The sequence below is a fragment of the Dipodomys merriami genome, unplaced genomic scaffold (assembly GCF_024711535.1).
Source record: "Dipodomys merriami isolate MVZ:Mamm:240054 unplaced genomic scaffold, mDipMer1.0.p SCAF_13, whole genome shotgun sequence".
NCBI classification, from domain to species: domain Eukaryota; kingdom Metazoa; phylum Chordata; class Mammalia; order Rodentia; family Heteromyidae; genus Dipodomys; species Dipodomys merriami.
Genome location: NW_027202604.1, coordinates 39,582,891 through 39,601,507, shown reverse-complemented (window position 1 = coordinate 39,601,507; position 18,617 = coordinate 39,582,891). Strand labels below are relative to the sequence as shown.

The following is an 18,617-nucleotide window of genomic DNA, read 5'->3' as shown; positions in this document are numbered from 1 at the left end:
TGCAGCGCCATCCCTCACTGCGCCAAGTGAGAATGACTTGCCGAGTGGGGCTCTCCCTGTGCCACAGCCAGCCGAGCGCGTGGGCAGAGCCCTTCCTTAACCTCGGCAACTCTCGCCTTGGGAAGATGTTTCGTGTTTCCAATGGAAGCAATGTGTGATTAAGAGTCAAGAAACAAGGAAGCTTTGTTACAGGCCTCAAACTCACTCAGTGCCACCCCCCACCCCCCGCGGCCCTCGAATGGAGCACACACTCTTTGCACATTCATTTCCAGCCTTCTCTGTCCTTTTGCCTGTAACGCAGTCTGTACCTCCCCATTCTTGGCACCTGTGCCAATGGGAAGCTTGCCACATCCTCTGAGGCCGTGCAAGAGCCTCCAGGAAGTCCTCCCAGTCTGCCCTCATACCGCCTGTGCCCCTTTAGCCTGTTCTGCTCCCACAGTTGGTGGTGGTACCCTTTCCACCTTGCATGCCCTGCAGGATTGGACCAAGGTCACGTGGTGGCTGAGTGAATGGGACGGTACTAGTGTCAAAAGACTAAATACTCCTTGTAAAGACTGTTCTAGGCACTGTAGGAAACAACATTTTACTTCCAGAAATTGCTGACCTACTTGTAACCGGGATCTGAAGAGCTAGGTTTTGTAGCCTTCACTTCATCTGAAAGGAGCGTGCGTGCTCTCACACCACCACCCCTCACATGGAGGTGGGGTGGACGTAGCTGGGCTGCAGCTTCCAGCACCACAGCAGCAGCGCTCTGGCCCACGGCACTTTGTTCTCCCCAGGTGGGCTCCTAGGTGAGGGACAGCCAGGTTGTGTGGGATACTGTGGGTCACATCCACAGCTCTCCAAGGCAGGAGTGAGGTACGCCCCCCCCCCAGGGCATCTATAAAGCAGAAACTTTCTTATTGCTTCCCACCTTCCACATGCTCCGCTGCTCCTGCAGAAGCATCACTGCCTTCTTTTCCATTTTTGTTGTTTATCAGTTCGTGCAGATTTTTACCTTTTTCCTTTTATTTATTTTACAACAGGGTAGCCCAGGCTGGGTTTGAACTCCCAATCTTCCTACCTCAACTTCCCAGCTGCTGGCATTACAGGCATGTACCACCACACCTGACATTATCCTTTTAATGAGCATGTAGTTGTCCATTCTATGAGGACACCATACTTTAGCCTATCATCTGTTGATGAGTTTCCAAGTTTTTTCTTTTTTTTTTTTTTCTTTTGTTGGTCATGGGCCTGAACTCTAGGCCTGGGCGCTGTCCCTCAGCTCTTCAGCTCAAGGCTAGCTAGCACTCTATCACTTTAGCCACAGCACCACTTCTGGCTTTTTCTGCTTATGTGGTACTGAGAAATCAAAACCAGGGCTTCATGCATGCAAGGCAAGCGCTCTACCACTGAGCCACCTTTCCAGCCCTTTTTCCTTTTATTTATTCATTTTTTTTTTTTGTGTGGATGGGATGGAGAAAGTACACAAACTGAGGAGAATACATTTGTACATCCATCTTTGTGCGAGGTTGGGGAAGAACTGTTGAAATCAGAAAACCAAGAACAAGGGTAGATGCTGTTTGTGTCCATTCTGTGCAGTTCAGACCGGGTTCCCAGAACCCAAGTGTGCCCCGGCTGGAAGCAGCCACTCCAGTTTTCTAATGCTCTTCCTTCTTCCAGCTTGGCCCGGATTCTCGTCCGCCTACCAGCACTCAGGCTCATGAGCTCCAACATAACAGAAGAGCTTTTCTTTACCGGTCTCATTGGCAATGTTTCAATAGACAGCATAATCCCATACATCCTCAAGATGGAGACGGCAGAGTATAACGGCCAGATCACCGGAGCCAGCCTATAGTGCCCATCGCATCTGCTGCCCAGGCAAGAGCCCTGCCAGGACTGTGCAGACACAGGGGAGTACAGTAGGCCTATCTTGGTATGTGCAAATACTTCCAGGGTGTTCGCCTTCCTGCCTTGCTGCCCCTCACCTGTCCGTCGGAGACAATAGCGACTAAGAGACTAGTAGGGTCCTTTCCGGCCACAAGCAATGTTTTAATGCCTTTTGATGAAGCAGATTTTGGAACAATCTTTTAACCCAATTTGTATTTAGAAATTCTCAAAGGGCAAAAACAAAAGTGAGGTTTTATAATATTAGAGACTAGTATTAAAGCAAACTAAAAGAACCTAAGAGAACAGTATGTGTGTAAATATATTTAAATTTTTTCCTTGGAATTAATAGCTACTAATTACCAGGGTAATAATAATATTAGCACTTTCTAAGCACTTCTTACCAGATTTTGTACTGTTAGCAACATCTTGCCTGTGGGCAGGGCAAATGGAAAATTGTATGTCTTTTGCTGAAATGCTGATAATTTCTGTGAAAATTACTAGGGGTCAGGAGACAATCACCGTGTCGGGAAGAGGAGGCCCCCTGGTGGTGTTGCATTCAATTCCCATGAACAGAACGAGGCTGACAGACATTGTCCCCGAGTGGGAGCGGTGGCCCTAGTGTGTGACCCTAGTCAGGAGCTGCCTGACAGGGAGCCCGGGCCCGCCAGCTCTGGTCCGTGGCGGGGTCGGCGGACTCCTGTGGACTCTGGGTTCTCTTGTGATGACTGTTTTACAGAATTAGATTGTAGCTGCCAGACACAGGGACTGAAAGCACCTCCCAGGTCCCCTCCGCCTCTCGTGGCAGCTGGAGCCTTCTGACCCCGAGTACAAAGTGAGCATTCTGAACCCTCGCCAGCACTTCCTCCATGCGACCTGGGTGGCTGCATGCTGCCCAGCAGTCAGCCTGTCCGCACGGTCCCTGGACAGCGTTCTATCTGGCCAGACTGGCATCTGGACGGGCCTCTCTGTTCAGGTCTAGTGCAGCTGAATGGAAGATGTCGGCAGGACAGGTTCTCTCTTGGTTGTAAATATTAGGGTTTTCAGTGTCCGCAGACTTGCCACCTCTACTGGCTAGCTGTTGAGTGTCCTGGCGTGCTGAGCACTTTGCTTCTCCAGGTGTGTGCCACACCAACAAAGCACCCCAGAGTGTTTTAAATAACGGGTGTAGAAGCAGGATGACCACTCTTCCAAAAGCAACTTTGAGGCCAGGCGTGCAGTACAAGCCTATAACCCCTACATTCCGGAGCCAGACAGGATTGAAAAATCCAAGGACAGCCTGAGCAACTTGGTGAGACCTTAAGTAGGAGTGGGGCAGCCCTGGGTGCTGCGCAGGCAGCGGCAGAGCATTCGTCTAGCACGTGAGGCCTTAGGCTCCACCCCCACTAGTGGGGGGGAGGGGGAGTACCCATCCCCAGGGTATTTCCCTCACAGATTACAGCTGCCAGACTTTGCGAAATAGTAACTTTTGGTTACAAGGAAGTTACGTGTAACTGAGATGGGAGTCAGCAGCAAGGCTGTCTGTGAGAAAAGTGGGACAGGTGCCCATGGCTGGGCAAGGCGCTTCATATTGCTTCCTGTTTAGGCAAGATCAAGAAAACCTGGTGCGAGGTTGTTGGTGTGTGCTGAATCCAGCGGGGTGATCCCAAGCTGTCAGGACACTTGCGCCCTGCGCTGCGCCCTGCGCCCAGCTCCTCCTGTAGATCCTGTGTTTAACCCACTCCGCTCGCAGGCCGTGCCTCCCAAGCTCACACTGGAGCACAGGAACTATCGTAACGTGATGGAAAGGATTTAATTCCCAGTTTATTTTTTACTTCTCTAACCCTAACATGGTGTGAATTTCACAATTAAGATGAGCAGCATATCCAGGCAGTTAGCACAGACCTGTTTCATCTCTGCTCATGAAGGACTTGAGTAGATAGAAGGTGTGGCCTGCTTTTCAGTTTGATTTTGGGGTATGAACGCATCAACCCTCATTCTTGCGGCCGGGCCTGGCATCCTGTGCCACCAGGCTGTGTAGACTCAGGCTGGATTGAAGACGTGGTGAGGAAGAAAGCTCCATTTGCTCAGTTGATTTCCATCCTGGCCCGGCTCCAGTCCCCTGGCTGGCCACGGCCTGCTCTGGGGTCCTCTGAGAGATCTGCTCCCTAGCTCTTCTTGGCCTTACGTCACAGGGGCCTTTCCTTGAAGGATCACGTGAATATTACCCCACTTCTTGCTGCTGTAAGTCACATCCAGGCTTTGAGCAAAGGTCCTTTCCATCTCTTGTCAGAGCAGTTTAAGCCAAAGCCAAGAATAACTTAGCTCACCCTATTTGGGCTCAGTCTTCATAGGCCTTTCCCCTTGCTCATAGCTTGTGAAACTTCCACCTGAACTGAGACTTGTCCCTCCTGCCCAACTCCGAGCGGCTTTGCCTAGGGGCCCAGCTGCTCTTCGTAGTGTGGACATGGCTGAGACACGCTCACTTTCTAGGCAAGTGTGCTCTTTTCTGGATGTATCCCAAGTCGTGTTGGGTTAGGACAGCTATGTGTGGAAATGGTGGAGGCTGTAAAGAGGGCAAGAGATGTATTAAAGACCAAATGACTTACACAACACTAGGAGTCGTACTATTCCTGGGAGGTTTCTGAAGACGCCACCATCTCCCCGATTCAAAGTTTGTTGTGTATTGGAGGAGTTGCATTATTGATTGTTTAACCTCTGCCATCTGCTCATAGCTGGCAGTTCTTTTATTGTTTTGGTTTTAATATTAAGTCTGGGTGTTGTGCTCGGGTGCTGTTTGCTTTAGGAGTGGTTTCTAGCTTGTCAGGGCACCAGCCAGGGTGGCAAGAGTGGATGCTTTGGCTCTCAAGCGGAGCTGCAGTTTCCAGAGTTCACTCACTTAGGCTGTTGGGGAACCACAGTAGCCTGAGACGCAGGGTGCACTCGAGTGTGCTTTTTCTGTGTTGCACTTCCTGTAGGCCATGTTGCACGCTGGTCCTTCAGCAGCTCAGTATCTGCACGTGGAGCTCTTGCTGACTTCCCACTGCAGACGCTTGTGTGCAATGGAGGAGTGGCACTGAAACGCCCTAAGTCCAGACCATGTGCTGCAGCCCAGTGTTCCCTCGAGAAAGGAAGGAAGCAGCGCCTGTCCTTGGCTGAGGACGCTCCACTGCAGTCCTCCCTTTGCCCACCTCCAGTCTCGATTATACGGGCTTCAAAAATGTCTTCAATTTGATGTTTCGGTTTTTGTTTTTTTTTAAGACAACCTCTTTGTGAGAGAGATGTGGGGGGTCAGGTCTCTTGTACACAGGCTTGCGAGAGATGGGGGGTCAGGTCTCTTGTACACAGGCTTGCGAGAGATGGGGGGTCAGGTCTCTTGTACACAGGTTTGGGCCTTCTCATTATGTGCCTCCCACCAGTGTGCACTTCGTGTGCACAGACCGGGTCCCTACAGCAGCATTGCGCATGTCCAGAGTTCCAGGCTGGATGACTGAATGAATGTACATGTGTTTATATCTTCTGTACAGTGTATATAGTATGTACATAGGTGTATATTATATATACAGCCGTGTAGCCACGTATCCAAACTTCATGTACGTTGTTAAGGATGTTTATGGGTAGCATTGCTAATAGAAGTGGGTGCTGAGGTCCGACAAGGGGAGACAAGCACGTCCAGCAGTGGGCAGTCAGACTCCTGGACAAGCAAACTCTCAGAGGAGGGCAGTTCTTCTCTGTTCTCTTGGATCACAGGGCCAGAAAGCTGGAAGATAGTTAATCCTCACTCAAAGCTAACTCAATCTTTTTCATGCATCAGTTTAAGGGGTAACTAAAGGAAGCTAGTGGCTAGCACTGCCTGCCTTCTCCAATTCTGTGAACTCTTTGTATGCTCTGGAGCTGGACAGGCCCAGGTCAGTGGGGTCGGTCGGTTCCCAGCAGTCTCCATGCTTGCTCTGCTTAGTCAGCAAGACTCTGCACTGTCTTGTGACCACATAGACTTCCCATCTAACAGCAGTAAAAAGAGGTATCCTTCCAGTAGTCAAGTTTGAAAAGTGCCCGTGGCTAACCTTGGTGGCATAAAAGCTACAACTCTTATGTTACTCCTTTCTGAAAGTATGTAAATGAAATCCACTAGATAAACTGTCTAATGTAAATTATGATGCAAATTTTTTACATGAAAACTGCATTTTAATGTGGATATGCCCTTAAAACTACAGGTGCCAAAATTTCCTTATCTACCAGATCTAAATCCCCATGCCAGGGATTTAGGCTCAGACAGGGCTGAGACTTGGGAACAGGGCTGAAAAGAGCCCTGCATAACGGCAAAACTTAACATCATGTGCAGGCTGCTTTTTCTTGCTACAATAAGCACGGGCCACTCAGCCTCCAGCTTTGTTTCTGCTGTACCCCTGGCCTTACCTTCTTGTGATTGTCAGACCCTGCCTGTGACAATCACTACTGACAGTGGCTTTCCAGTTAAAACACACGTGCAAGATCAACAGTCTCACGCATCTAAATTTCTTTTGAGATATGTCTTTGAATAATGACATAAGAATAATTCAGACATAAGCTTAAAAAATAATTGGGGGGATACAAATGTCAGGTATTTCTGGCTAGATGTGTATCTGTCACCTTAGCTATAGCAGGAAACATAAATCAGCATCACAGTCCAACCCAGACAAAGAAACAAGAGCCTATAAAAAAAGTTACCAGAGCAGTTAGGCACTGGTAGCTCACACCTGTCATCCTGGCTATTTTGGAGACCGAGATTGGGAGGATCGTGGATCTGGGCCAGTCAGAGATACTCCATCTCCACAGAGGGAAGCTGGGCCCTGCGTAACACCTGACATCCCAGCAATTATGGGAAGCCTCAAATAGCAGATCATGGTCCTGGGCAGAATGCTGAGACCCAGTCTTAAAAACCAAGCAAAGACCAAGCTGGAAGTAGTTCCTGTAGCACAGCAGCTGCCCAGCAAGGCTGAGGCCCATGTTCCCCACCCAGCACCAAAGGAAGACAGGCATTTTAAAATATCCCTCTATGCTATCAGTCAGGAAGCCAGTGAACTTGGTGTCTTTTATACATGCAACATACAAAAAATACTCAGCGATATTTACCAGTCGACTCTGACTGTGTGTTAAGGTTTGGATAACATCCGGAGGTGATAGACTTCACAGAGAAAGAGCTTTTCCTTAGAGAAGCACCGTCAGTGTCAATGTGGCGCCTGAGCAGGCATGGACCCGAAATGCTGCTCCACCTACAACTAAGTGCTGGAATATTTTTCTACACTCTCCGTTTTCCCAATTACCTTGTAAATCAGTGTTCAACTAGTTTTATAACCGAAGAGCTGTACATTTTTCATAGCATCAACTGTAGTTTTTACCTGTAGTCTGGATTTCTGTCTGTATTAACAGCCCTTTAAAAAAATGTCTATTAAAGGAAAATCCGGGTGTGAGATTTTTCTGCCCTTCATAATATAGAACTATCATTTATGCCATTATCTATCTTTTAATTCCAGGTTCAAAACCTGCCGAAAGCTGTAGCTTTACACAGCTTTCCGCCCATGTGAAATCAGCTTTGTTATGTGATGGCATTTAAAAACTAGCATGTTCTTTTTAAACTGAGTTTTATATCTAATCAGTGTCTTCAGTCTTGAAGAGAAATTTGCATTGTTGTGTTTGTATATAGAGTACTGCAGTGCATGATTATTAGCTTTATGCATTTTATTAAATGCTGTTTTGTTGTGGCATTACTGTTGTGGCTTACTACTACCTACATGAGGTTTGTACTATTAAAAGTGTATTAAAGACTAATGCGTGACCCAGCATCTTTCCTCATGACAGTCCACCGTGCCGCCATGCGCCCTCCAGCGGGTTCTCCACCAAGGTGATTTCTGTGCACTGGACTTGTCAGTGACCATGTCCACGTCCATCCACAGGGAGCAAGTTAGTGTGAAGGTTAAGGGTGCCACACAGACCTTTCTAGAGCAGAGCAGTGGGATGCTGAACCTCCACTGTCTACCTGTAATCCCAGATAAGTACTCAGGAAGCTGAAAGCTGAGGATCACTGAAGCCTGCCTGGGTAAGAAAGTCTGTGAGACTCTTAGCTCTAACTACCAAAAACAAAAACAAAAAAAAAGCTGGAAATGGGGCTGGGAAGGCCCTTGGTTCCATTCCTCAGCACCACATAAGCAGAGCTGAAGAGCTGAGGGACAGCACCCGGGCCCAGAGTTCAGGCCCCCATGGCCACGCCCCCCCCCCCAAAAAAAATTGGAAGTGGACCTGTGGCTCAAGTGGCAGAGTGCTGGTCTTAGAGCAGAGAGTCAGAGACAAGTCCCAGGTCAAGCCTCAGCCTCCACAACAGCAAACACCTCTTCTGAGGACATCTGTGGTCAGGGTTGCACACTGCCCCGTGACTGCTCCTTTTACAGGGGGGATTCTTGAAGTCACAACAGAGCTGGTTCAGTATCTTTAAATGGCACTGCCAGGTAGCACCTCAGATGAAAACAAGATTGGACCCTTTAGAGAAGCAAGGGCAAAAGCATTTGGCAAAACACAAGTTAATTTAGGTGTGTCACGTTGCAGAATCTCTTCTAGATTCCTCCTCTCATCACCGCTGAGCAAAACAGGGACAATGACCTAGAAGATTGTCGAGTCGACCTCTGTCTACTCATGTGGAAATCCTGGCCAGCCTCCTGCAGCCTCACTACCCTCATTACAGACACCGGGGTCCTGCGGGCACCCCCAAGCCTGTTTCACACCAGTCTGAAACCAAGCCGACTGGCCTCTGGCTCAATGCTTTGGTTTAGTGCCTGGTTACAACCTCTCAGCCAAGGAAGAAAGGCCAGGAGGGACACTAGAGCCCTAGAGCCAAGACCAAGCCACGCCCCTGCTCAAGAGGTTGGGGGCTGAGGAATTGTCCACCTACCCTCCTCCAAAGGGCAGAGGGGTAAGGTGCCAAATTCCAGTTCCACCGAGCACATGTGCCTGTCTCCTCTAACACACCAGGAGCCATCACCTAAACTAAGTCTGGTAACCATCACCCCAAACCAGACCGCACACATTCCACATAAGATCCACTCACACAATTTAAAGAGCAGTGTTGCACAGAGCTGCCCACGGCCGCCTTTCCTGGGGCAGGTACTGTGCGGAGGGGCCAGGAAAGAGCCTGGGCAGAACTAGCCGACCCGTTCAGTCCCACCTGTCCAGGCTGCCAGCAGTCTGTGGCAGGCACTACCCAGGTGGGCTCAGGTCTGCCTAACTGAACAGGCAGCAACAGCTGAGAAAGGCCCCTCGCCCTTTGGGCTCCTTCCCGGGACTTTTCAACAGGCCCAAGAGCAGAGACAGCAGCGGCAAGCAGGGCCCCAAGCCCCCTGCACCTGCTGGGCAGGGCCGGCTCGTCTGCGGCGGGGTCTCCACTCAGACGTGTGGCCACAGCCTCAGCAATCAAGGGCCAGGGCTTCATCTGAAAAGGTGGGCACTGCGCACGAGGTTGCCTTGCATTACTAAAAACACCCAAAAGGACAGAGGAAGCCAAAGCCGGCGGAGACACAAGCAGGTTGCAGGACTAGGCCAGGCAGCTGCTGTGCCTTGGCCCCTCCCCAGCCGAACGCTGAACAGGACCAGATCCAGCGAGCTGGGAAGAGAAGCCTTTTATTGATGGCCACACCTCTGTCTCCCGTATGCTTTACTGGAGGGGCCTCTGCAAGGGCCTGCCAGCATCTTCAGGGCCACAGTAACCAACTCTACCTCTGCACTGAGCAGATGCACTGTCCCAGCCCATTGGCAGTTTGGGGTTTTAATCCTGGGCACTGGCTCTCAATGAGGCTTTGTACTTCCCTGTCATCTCCTTAGGTAAGGGCACCAGGCTGGGGCAAGGCACCTGCCCTTCCACTTGGCACATGCACTTCCGCAGGCAGTACTTCGGGGGGCCAAAGTTGGCCGGATGAGATCGCTGCTGCTTCTCCAGCTCTTCTTGCCTGAGCGTTTCCCTGCCAAAAAACACAGGCCTCAGGAAGGTACAACAACATGGCATAGGGCTGGGGGCCATCTCCCTAAGCCAGTTCTGTATTTCTTGCCTTCTCGCCTCTTCCGAGGGAGTGAGCCAGGGGGAGGCCTCTGCACTTGAGGGGAAAGGGGAAAGAGGAAGCACAAGCTTGCTGCAGTTCTGACCACAGTCTGCACATGGCCCGCAGCCCTACAGGGAAAGGAAGATGGAGTGCGGCTGCTGGGCTTCCCTGCTGACAGCAGGCCAGCATCTGGCAGCAGCTGAGCTTGCAGTCCTCGTCCCGCCTCCCCCAGCAGTGTCTTAGGGCAGAGCTGGCCTCGCCCACCACGGGAGCTCGGGTGAGCCGGAACCGACCCTGCTGGCACAGCTCTGATCACTGCCCGGAGGTGGAAGAGCTCTGTCTGCACCTCCCAGGCACAGCTCCCCTCCGGCCAGCCTCATCAACTCACTCGCTCTTCCCCAGGATCTTCCTGATGTGCTCCATGATCTCCTTGTTACTCTTGGTCTCCACGTCCACCAGGACCTGCTCCCCAGAATCTGGAAACAAGCAGCACCAAGGAGCTGAGAACCCAAAGCACATTTTTCCTCGAGGTTGGGACTGCTGACTGCCTAGCATGGTGTGTGGTTGTGTTGTTGTTGGGGGGGTGGTAGGTGGGAGGAGAGGAAAGATGTGGGTGTGTGCATGCCTGCCTGTAATCCCAGCACTGAGAAGACCAAGACAGGATTGAGAATTCCAGGCCAATGGAAGCCAGCCCAATCAGGAAAGTCCATGCAATTCTGATCTCCAATTAGCTGTACTGGATGCGTGACTCAAGTGGCACAGCTCCAGCCGTGAGCAAGAAAGCCAAGGGAAGCTCAGAGCTCAGTCCCTAGCACCACTACAAAAAAGAAGCCATGCCAGGCGCCAGTGGCTCATACCTGTAATCCTAGCTACTCTGGAGGCTGAGATCTGAGGATCGAGATTCAAAGCCAGCCCAGGCAGGAACATCCATGAGACTCTTATCTCCAATAAAGCACTAGAAAACCGGAAGTGGCACTGTGGCTCAAGCGGTAGAGCGCTTGCCTTGAGCTGAATAGCACAGGGACAGCGCCCAGGCCCAGAGTTCAAGTCCCACGACTGACAAAAACAAAAACAAAAGGCCACACAGACTGAGAGAAGTCACCACATGTACACTCCCTGACAAAGGAGCTACATCTAGAATACTGTAGGTAAAGGAACTCAAGAAGACGTTGGACACTGGTGACTCACCGCTGTAATCCTAGCTACTCAGGAGGCTGACATCTGAGGATTGCAGTTTGAAGTCAGCCCAGGCAGGAAAGTCTGTGACCCCCCTTTTGGTGGGAGGGAGGGGAGTTGGTCATGAGCCTGAACTCTGGGCCTGGGCACTATCCCTCAGCTCTTCAGCTCAAGGCAAGCGCTCTACCACTTGAGCCACAGCGCCACTTCCAGCTTTTTCTGCTTATGTGGTGTTGAGGAATGGAACCAAGGGCCTCCTGCATGCAAGGCAAGCGCTCTACCACTGAGCCACCTTCCCAACCCCATGTCTGTGACTCATCTCCAAAGTACTAAGAAAAACCTAGAAGTGGTGCTGTGGCTCAAGTCAGAGCACTAGCCTTGAGCAAAACGAAACTCGGACAGTGTCCAGGCCCTGAGTTGAAGCCGCAGGACCTGCACCAAAAACAAAACAAAAAACAAAACCAAGGACATGCAAAAGCAAAGGAATAGCTTTTAGTGTGAGTGACTATGTGTGTGTGTATTAGGGCAGTATCTCTGGCTTTTTGGCGGTGGTTAATTGGAGATGAGTCTCATGGACAGACTTCAAACTGTAATCCTCAGACCTCAGCCTCCTGAGTAACTGGAATTTCAAACACGAGCCACCAGCACCCAGCTTAACTTTTTTTTGGCTGGGATGGAGCCTAGGCCCTGTACACGCTGAAAGAGCAGCTCTCCCGAGGCTCTGGTGGTGGTGCGCAGCACGCATTTAAGTGAAGTGCTATTCCATGGTGAAGTCTATGGTGAAAGAAATCACAGTGAACTGCCTCTGGAAAGGGGGATGGGGCTGAACCCAGGTAACACGAACGACCTCCGGGAGCCACAGAAGCCTGTTTGTCCTCCCTGGAAGAAATGGCACAGGCTGGGGGCTCCGCCTCATCCGCCTCGCCACCGCTGCCTGGCTCAGCAGCAGAGCACTTGTGTCACATGCTCAGGCATGGTTCCATCCAATCATCACACACACACACACACACACACACACACACACACACCATGCACACAGTCCAAGCAAAGACCCACAACCGTCCATGAGCACCCTCTCGCCCAGGGCCATGGTCCACATGCGCAGGACTCATCTTCTCCGCCTCTGGCTGGCTGTCTTGCCTGCAGTCCCCTGTGGGCACCGGTGTGCACAGGGCAGATGTGTTTGCCTGTGTGGCTCCGCACGCTTCCCAAACGACGGTCTCCACCCCCAGAAGGCAGGTGAACAGAGAAAAGAGGTGTCACCATCTGGGTTACTGATTTCCTGCACCAGGGTGAACTGAACTGGAAGAAGCCCCAGCAGCTGTGAGGCCATGCGCAGCATGGAGGGAGCACATGGGGCTGAGGCGCACGGGCAGCCCAGGCTCAACCAGGACGCAGGAAGACGTCCTGGAAGAAATGGCACTAATCCCACGCTGAAGGATGTTTCCCTTTGATCTTTTTTTCTTTCATTTGTCCAAAACCTAGACTTAAACTTGTATCTGATGCTTTTGCTCACTGGCTAGTGCTCTACCTCCTGAGCCACGCCTCCAATCCTCCGCTTCTGTTCTTGTGATCCTGAAGCCTCCTGCACAATGCCTACATCACCACTGAGCTATACCCCCACACCTTTTGAGATCTTTTAAATCACTAAGCAGAGACTTGAATGAGCAAAGGCAACCCCACAGGGCTCAGACAGGAATCTGGGAAATGGGCCAGAGCAAATGCTAGGAACAACTGGAGACAAGGCTGCAGGAAGAAAAGACTCAGCAGCCGCCACGTGTAGCCCAGAAGTGGAGAGCAGCAGGAGGGCGGATGCAGCCCCTCCACCCGCAGCTGACACACGGGCACCGCACTCACCCGCAGCTGACACACGGGCACCGCACTCACCCGCAGCTGACACACGGGCACCGCACTCACCCGCAGCTGACACACGGGCACCGCACTCACCCGCAGCTGACACACGGGCACTGCACTCACCCGCAGCTGACACACGGGCACCGCACTCACCTAGATAGAACCGCAGGAAGGGCGTGGGCGTCATGTTCTTAAACATCAGGATCTGCACCCAGGGGTTCTTATACTGGATCTGAGGGATGTTGAAAAACACAAATTTCCTGCAAAAAAAGGAAGAAATGACACCTATGAAAGAATTTTGACCCTAACATTTCATGTGCACATGTATCGTGCTGCAAAGAAAGTCCATAGTTTGCATCAGATTCACAGAAAGACCCAAGAATGAGGTGAAAAATAAGAGAAACAGAGATCAGGAATCCTCCCACCATGGCCCCGACCTGAAGGAATCTGTGCCCCACCTGCACAGCTCCGAAACTCACTGCACAAAGGTAAAATTGAAACCACAGAAGGCTCCACACCTGTCTGTGAACACAAGCGTGTCCTACAGGTGTGCACTGCTTAGCAAAAATAAGCCATCTGGGAGCAGGCAGGAACAGGTGGCTCACGCCTGTAATCCCAGCAACTGAGGCAGCTGAGATCTGAGGATCCAGGTTTGAAGCCAGTCCGTGCAAAAAAGACTCTTATCTTCCAAAAAAGCATAGCTCAATTGGTAGAGTGCCTATATAGCAAACATGAGGCCCCGAGTTCAACCCTGAGTACAGTTATTTAAGGGGAGGCAGTCTACTGCACACCTCTAATTTCCGCTACCCGAGTGGCAAAGGCAGGAGGTGCTTCAAGGGCAGCCCTTGCAAAGTTAACCAAGAACCTGTTTCAAAAAATATAGACAAAAGGGTTAAAGGTATGGTTCAATTGGCAGAGCGCCTGCCTAGCAACTGTAAGGCCCTATGTTCAGCCCACAATACAGTAAAGGGGGATATTTTCATAACCCAGATGTGGAAGAAAACCTTTAAACTTAAAATGTTGGGGGTTTTTGTTTTTTGTCTGTTGTGAGGCTTGAACTCGGCCTGGAGACACTGTCCCTCAGTTCTTCAGCTCAAGGAAAGCGCTCTACCACTTGAGCCACAGCGCCACTTCCAGCTTTCTGGTGGTTAACTGGAAGTAAGAGTCTCACGGACTTTCCTGCCCGGGCAGGCTTTGAACTGCCATCCTCAGATCTCAGCCTCCTGAGTTGTTAGGATGACAGGCGTGGGCCATTGGCATCTGGCTTAAAATGTTTTAAATAGAGATAACCTTAAATATATTAAAAATCTTTGCATGGCAAAACTTGCCAAAAGCAAAGCTAAAAATCTGCCAAGCTGTGCCAGGACTCCAAAGGTAGGAACAGAAGGATCTCAACTTCAAGGTCGACCTGGGCTCCAGAGTGAGACTCTGTCTCAAAAAACAACCATTGCCACCTACTACCAGTTCAAATTACTGTGAGCATAACTTAGGGAGCTTTAAGAATCACTCAGTAAACAAGATGCCTACTAAAGCAACTGATTCCAAGAAAAAGGCTTAACAGTTAAAAAAATCAGAAAGAGTGATGAGGAAGGGAACTTATCAGAGAAAAAGGCCAGAAACACAGCATGAATTTGCAAACTCCTCCAAAGCATGGGCCTTGTGACAAAGTAACAAAACAGAGCCAGCACCCAACAGGAGGAAACATGGAGCCTTTATGACAGCACCAAAAGCATCTGCACACTAACGCGGAACAGGAATTTTAAGCAACAATATTAAAGAAAAAGAACAACTTAAACCACGCAAAGAAAAGATGGCTACAACAGTGTGAAACCCTGAAAGTGCTTCCTTCAGAAAGCTCCACTATTTAATGTGTCAGATCTACTGAACGTGCAAAGAGCACAGGACAGAGCTAGTGAAGGGCTGGTGGCAAGATTGCTGAAGAAAGAATAGGTAAGGCAGTAGAGAACAGGGCTAGGGACTGGGAATATTTGCATACTGAAGAGAAAAGGTCAAATTCTGACATCCAGGGAAGAAGAACAGGTCCGGCAGGTGCTTTGAGCCGACGGTGGCAAGGCAGTGCTCGCCAGAACTTGGTCAGCAGCCTCAAAGCACTAACTCCAAACCAGACTTTTCTTCTGGCGAAGAAGTGAAGCTGCCCCAGGAAGATTATTTTTTGGTCGGTTGTGGGGTTTGAACTCAGGGCCTGGGCGCTGTCCCTGGGACAGCTGTCCCTGTGCTCAAGGCGAGCGCGCTAACACTTGAGCCACAGCGCCACTGCCGGCTTTCTGGTGGTTTTTTGGAGGTAAGAGTCTTCCTTCCCGGGCTGGCTTCGAACCGCGATCCTCGGGCCCTCAGCTTCCCCGGGCCTCAGGAGCTTCCCCACCGACGTCCCCGTGGGCGCCTCCGGTCCATCGTCACGCCCGCGATCAGCTCCGGAACCCGCGGCCATGAGCCCCAAACCAAGGCGTGAGCGTGGCCAGGCCGGGGGCCGGCCCCGCGGGGATCCCGGTCGCGGGGACTCGCGCCGGCCATGCTGGCTGCGCGGGGGCTGAGGCCGGAGGCCTGGGGTTGGAGGCCAGCCCGGGCAGGCGGGGCGGCGGCGCGGCGGCGGCGGCGGCGGGAGGGGGAGGCCCGGCCGCCCCGGTGGAGGCCCGTCCGCCCCGGCCCGCTGCGCGCAGCGCACGACGGGGCCCGGGCCCCCACTGACCTGGCGCCCTCGCTGCGCTCCCCCTGCGTGTTGTAGTTCACCGTCATGACCTTCACTGCCTCCTTGAACACCACGCTCCCCTGGCCCAAGTACTGCAGGGTGCGGCGGATGGGGAAGCGGCCCTTCATGGGCATGGTGGCGGTGGGGGCGGCCCGCGGCCTCCGGCGGGAAGCGCGGCGGCCACAGCCCCGCGGACCTCACGCCGGCCCGGCCCTCGCGCGCCTCGACACCCGCACGGCATCACGGGAGACGCCTCCCGGCGCGCCGCGGGGCACCTAGGGATTTGTAGTTCTGGCCAGAGGGGGGGGCGGTGCGCGGGTGAGCGGGACAGGGGGCGGGGCCGGGCGGCGGCGGGCGGGGCTGCGGGCAGGCTCCCCTCCGGACTGGCTGCGGCGCAGGGCTCGGGTTTCCGCGCGCGTCCTCCGCGGGAAGACGCCACGGATCCCGGCTTCCCAGTGGGAAGCAAGCCGGGACGCCGAGCGGCCTGCTCAGCCTTGCGGCTCAACCTCCAGTAGATCAGCTTCTGTCTCCCAAGATTCCTAGCTTCGAAAGGAAGACGGAGCCGCGCGTCTTCTCTCTTTGGCTCGCGTTCAGCCACCGCCCCGGTCCGCGGAAGCTCGGTCCCCGGCGGTCCCGGCGGCCCCCGGCGGTCCCCGGCGGTCCCCTGCGGTCCCCGGCGGTCCCGGCGGCCCCCGGCGGTCCCGGCGATCCCCTGCGGTCCCCGGCGGTCCCGGCGATCCCCGATGGTCCCGGCGATCCCGGCGGCCCCCGGCGGTCCCCGATGGGCCCGGCGATCCCCGATGGTCCCGGCGATCCCCGATGGTCCCGGCGATCCCGGCGGCCCCCGGCGGTGCCCGAAGGTCCCGGCGATCCCCGATGGTCCCGGCGATCCCGGCGGCCCCCGGCGGTCCCCGGCGATCCCCGATGGTCCCGGCGATCCCGGCGGCCCCGGCGGTCCCGGCGATCCCCGATGGTCCCGGCGATCCCGGCGGCCCCCGGCGGCCCCCGGCGGTCCCCGGCGGTGCCCGATGGTCCCGGCGATCCCGGCGGCCCCCTGTGGTCCCCGGCGCCGCGCGCAGGCCCCGCGGCGGCCGCGTCCTCCCGCCGTCCCCGGCGCCGGGGCTCCCGCCGCGCTCTCCTGTTCGGTGGCCGGCTTCTTTCGTAGCCCATGCAGAGGCCGTTTTTGGTGTTTGTGCCGAGTTCGGTGGCTGTCATTTAGGTATGTTTTTCCCCAGTCCTGGGGCTTGAACTCGGGGCCTGGGCGCGGTCCCTCGGCGCTCTACCGCTTGAGCCACAGCGCCACTTCCGGTTTTCTGGTGGTTCATTGGAGACAAGGTTCTCACAGACTTTCCTGCCCGGGCTGGCTTTGAACCCCGATCCTGAGATCTCAGCCCCCTGAGTAGCTAGGGTGACGGGCGGGAGCACCGGCGCCCGGCGTCTGGTCATTTCTTTCAATGCAGCCACCACACCTGCCTTCGAAGTTGTTTTCGATGTGTTGCTAGAAGCACTTGCCTTCTGATTTGTTCTGCAGTTCATCTATCCCTCCCAATTACCTAAGCAATATTTTCTTGCGTGACATCAATAACCTCATCCACTTCATTTGATCATTTCTAGGTCCAAATCTTAATCCTGATGGTTCCCTTAGAAAAAAGTCTTCTTCATCAGAATCATCTTCCTTTCACAGAGCCAGTAAGGTCGTCATTGGGGTGGCACTTGAACTTGGGGGGCATATTGCTACTCACACTCTTCTACTTCCCGGCAGAGGAAGTATGCACCTGAGGCTCCTGAGGCGTCCTAGGCAGTGGCAGCAGGGGGAGGAAGAGGCCCGGCTCTGCAGCAGCGCCCCAGCTTGCTCCTTGAAGTTCTTATCCACTTTATTCCTTCTCTTGTTGGAATGCCAACTGCATGTATTTTTAAAACATGTTTTGATATCACAATTCTTGCATTTTCTTCTTTGATTTCAGAAGGCAGATTTACATTGAGTTCCTCAAGCACATTCTTTGGCTCATAGCATTTACTGTTCAGTTCATTATAGCAGTCTTTATTATTATTCCCAGTATTTCTTTTTGATTTGTAAGAGTTCCCTTCCATCAGCTTCAACATCCACCTGTTCTTATATGTTGTTTGCTTTTTACCACTAGGGGTACATCTATAACCATTTACACATGCTAAATTTCCTGCCATCACTGCAGTCTTGCTGGGGTTTTTTTGGGGGGGAGGGGTTCTCTTGCCCTTTAGCATGCTTGTTGAAGGTGATGCAGTATTGCTGTGTTGAATAATAGGAACTGGGGTAAGTAAACCTCATGTGATGATTTGTATTAATCTGGCTAGATGTGTTGAATGTTTGCTGTAGCTGGAGTTGTACCAAAGGCTCCAGATTCTTTTGGTGTCTGCTTCTGTCTCCCTTTGGCTTTCAGCTTCTCTACATTCTTCCTCAGTCTGTCTGGCAGCTGTCTTAGCTATGATCCATGCTTACTTTCTTGAAGCCCCACTGGGATGGTGACGGATGAAGGAGCGGTACTTTCTAGGACTTTAAGGTTAAGGCAAAAGGTGTTGATGGGCTGTGTCCTTGGCTGTGACCTTCACCAGTGCCACCTCCTCGGATGTGGCAGGCAGGCCTTGACAGGAAGAAAGCACTTCCCCTGGGTGGTCCCTTCCACTGTCATAAGCCTCTCTGCTGGAGCTTTTAAAGGGTCTTTCTCTGCTGTTCACCAAAGAATCAAGCAAAGCAGACTGGCGTAGAGCCCTCCCTCCCCTGCTGGCCCACTCAGCCCGCAGCAGTCCCTCACAATTACCACACAGCCGCCCCGGCCATAGCCACTCACATCCTGACTGTGTCTCTGGGTTAAACTCTCCGGATTCCAGTTGTCTGATGATTCCAAGTTATTTTCACTTCATCCAGCTTTTCCTTGGCAACTTCCAAATTCTACCTGTCTCAATAAAAATCACAAGCACTTTTCAGTTATCCACAC

At 52.7% G+C, this 18,617-nt stretch overlaps 2 protein-coding genes across 6 annotated transcripts in view; one reads left to right on the top strand and one right to left on the bottom strand.

The window, feature by feature from the left end:
- The window catches only part of LOC138824836 (nuclear receptor subfamily 2 group C member 2), a 59,974-nt gene extending 52,321 nt beyond the window's left edge, over window positions 1–7,653 (top strand). For 4 of the 5 annotated variants that reach the window (XM_070019196.1, XM_070019193.1, XM_070019195.1 and 1 more), the window contains one exon: window positions 1,663–7,653. In XM_070019196.1, coding sequence (XP_069875297.1) covers window positions 1,663–1,837 — 175 coding nt within the window. In that variant the 3' untranslated portion in view covers window positions 1,838–7,653. The remainder of the gene's footprint in view (window positions 1–1,662) is intronic. The other variant, XR_011371196.1, reaches the window with a different exon arrangement.
- A 1,823-nt stretch (window positions 7,654–9,476) lies between these two features.
- On the bottom strand, window positions 9,477–15,873 carry LOC138824835 (small ribosomal subunit protein mS25). The gene is made up of 4 exons (XM_070019192.1): window positions 15,646–15,873; window positions 13,092–13,198; window positions 10,297–10,384; window positions 9,477–9,830 (listed from the first exon to the last, which is right to left on the bottom strand). The coding sequence occupies exons 1-4, from the start codon at window positions 15,777–15,779 to the stop codon at window positions 9,638–9,640; spliced, it is 522 nt and encodes a 173-aa protein (XP_069875293.1). The 5' UTR covers window positions 15,780–15,873; the 3' UTR covers window positions 9,477–9,637.
- Between the last annotated feature and the right edge of the window lie 2,744 nt (window positions 15,874–18,617).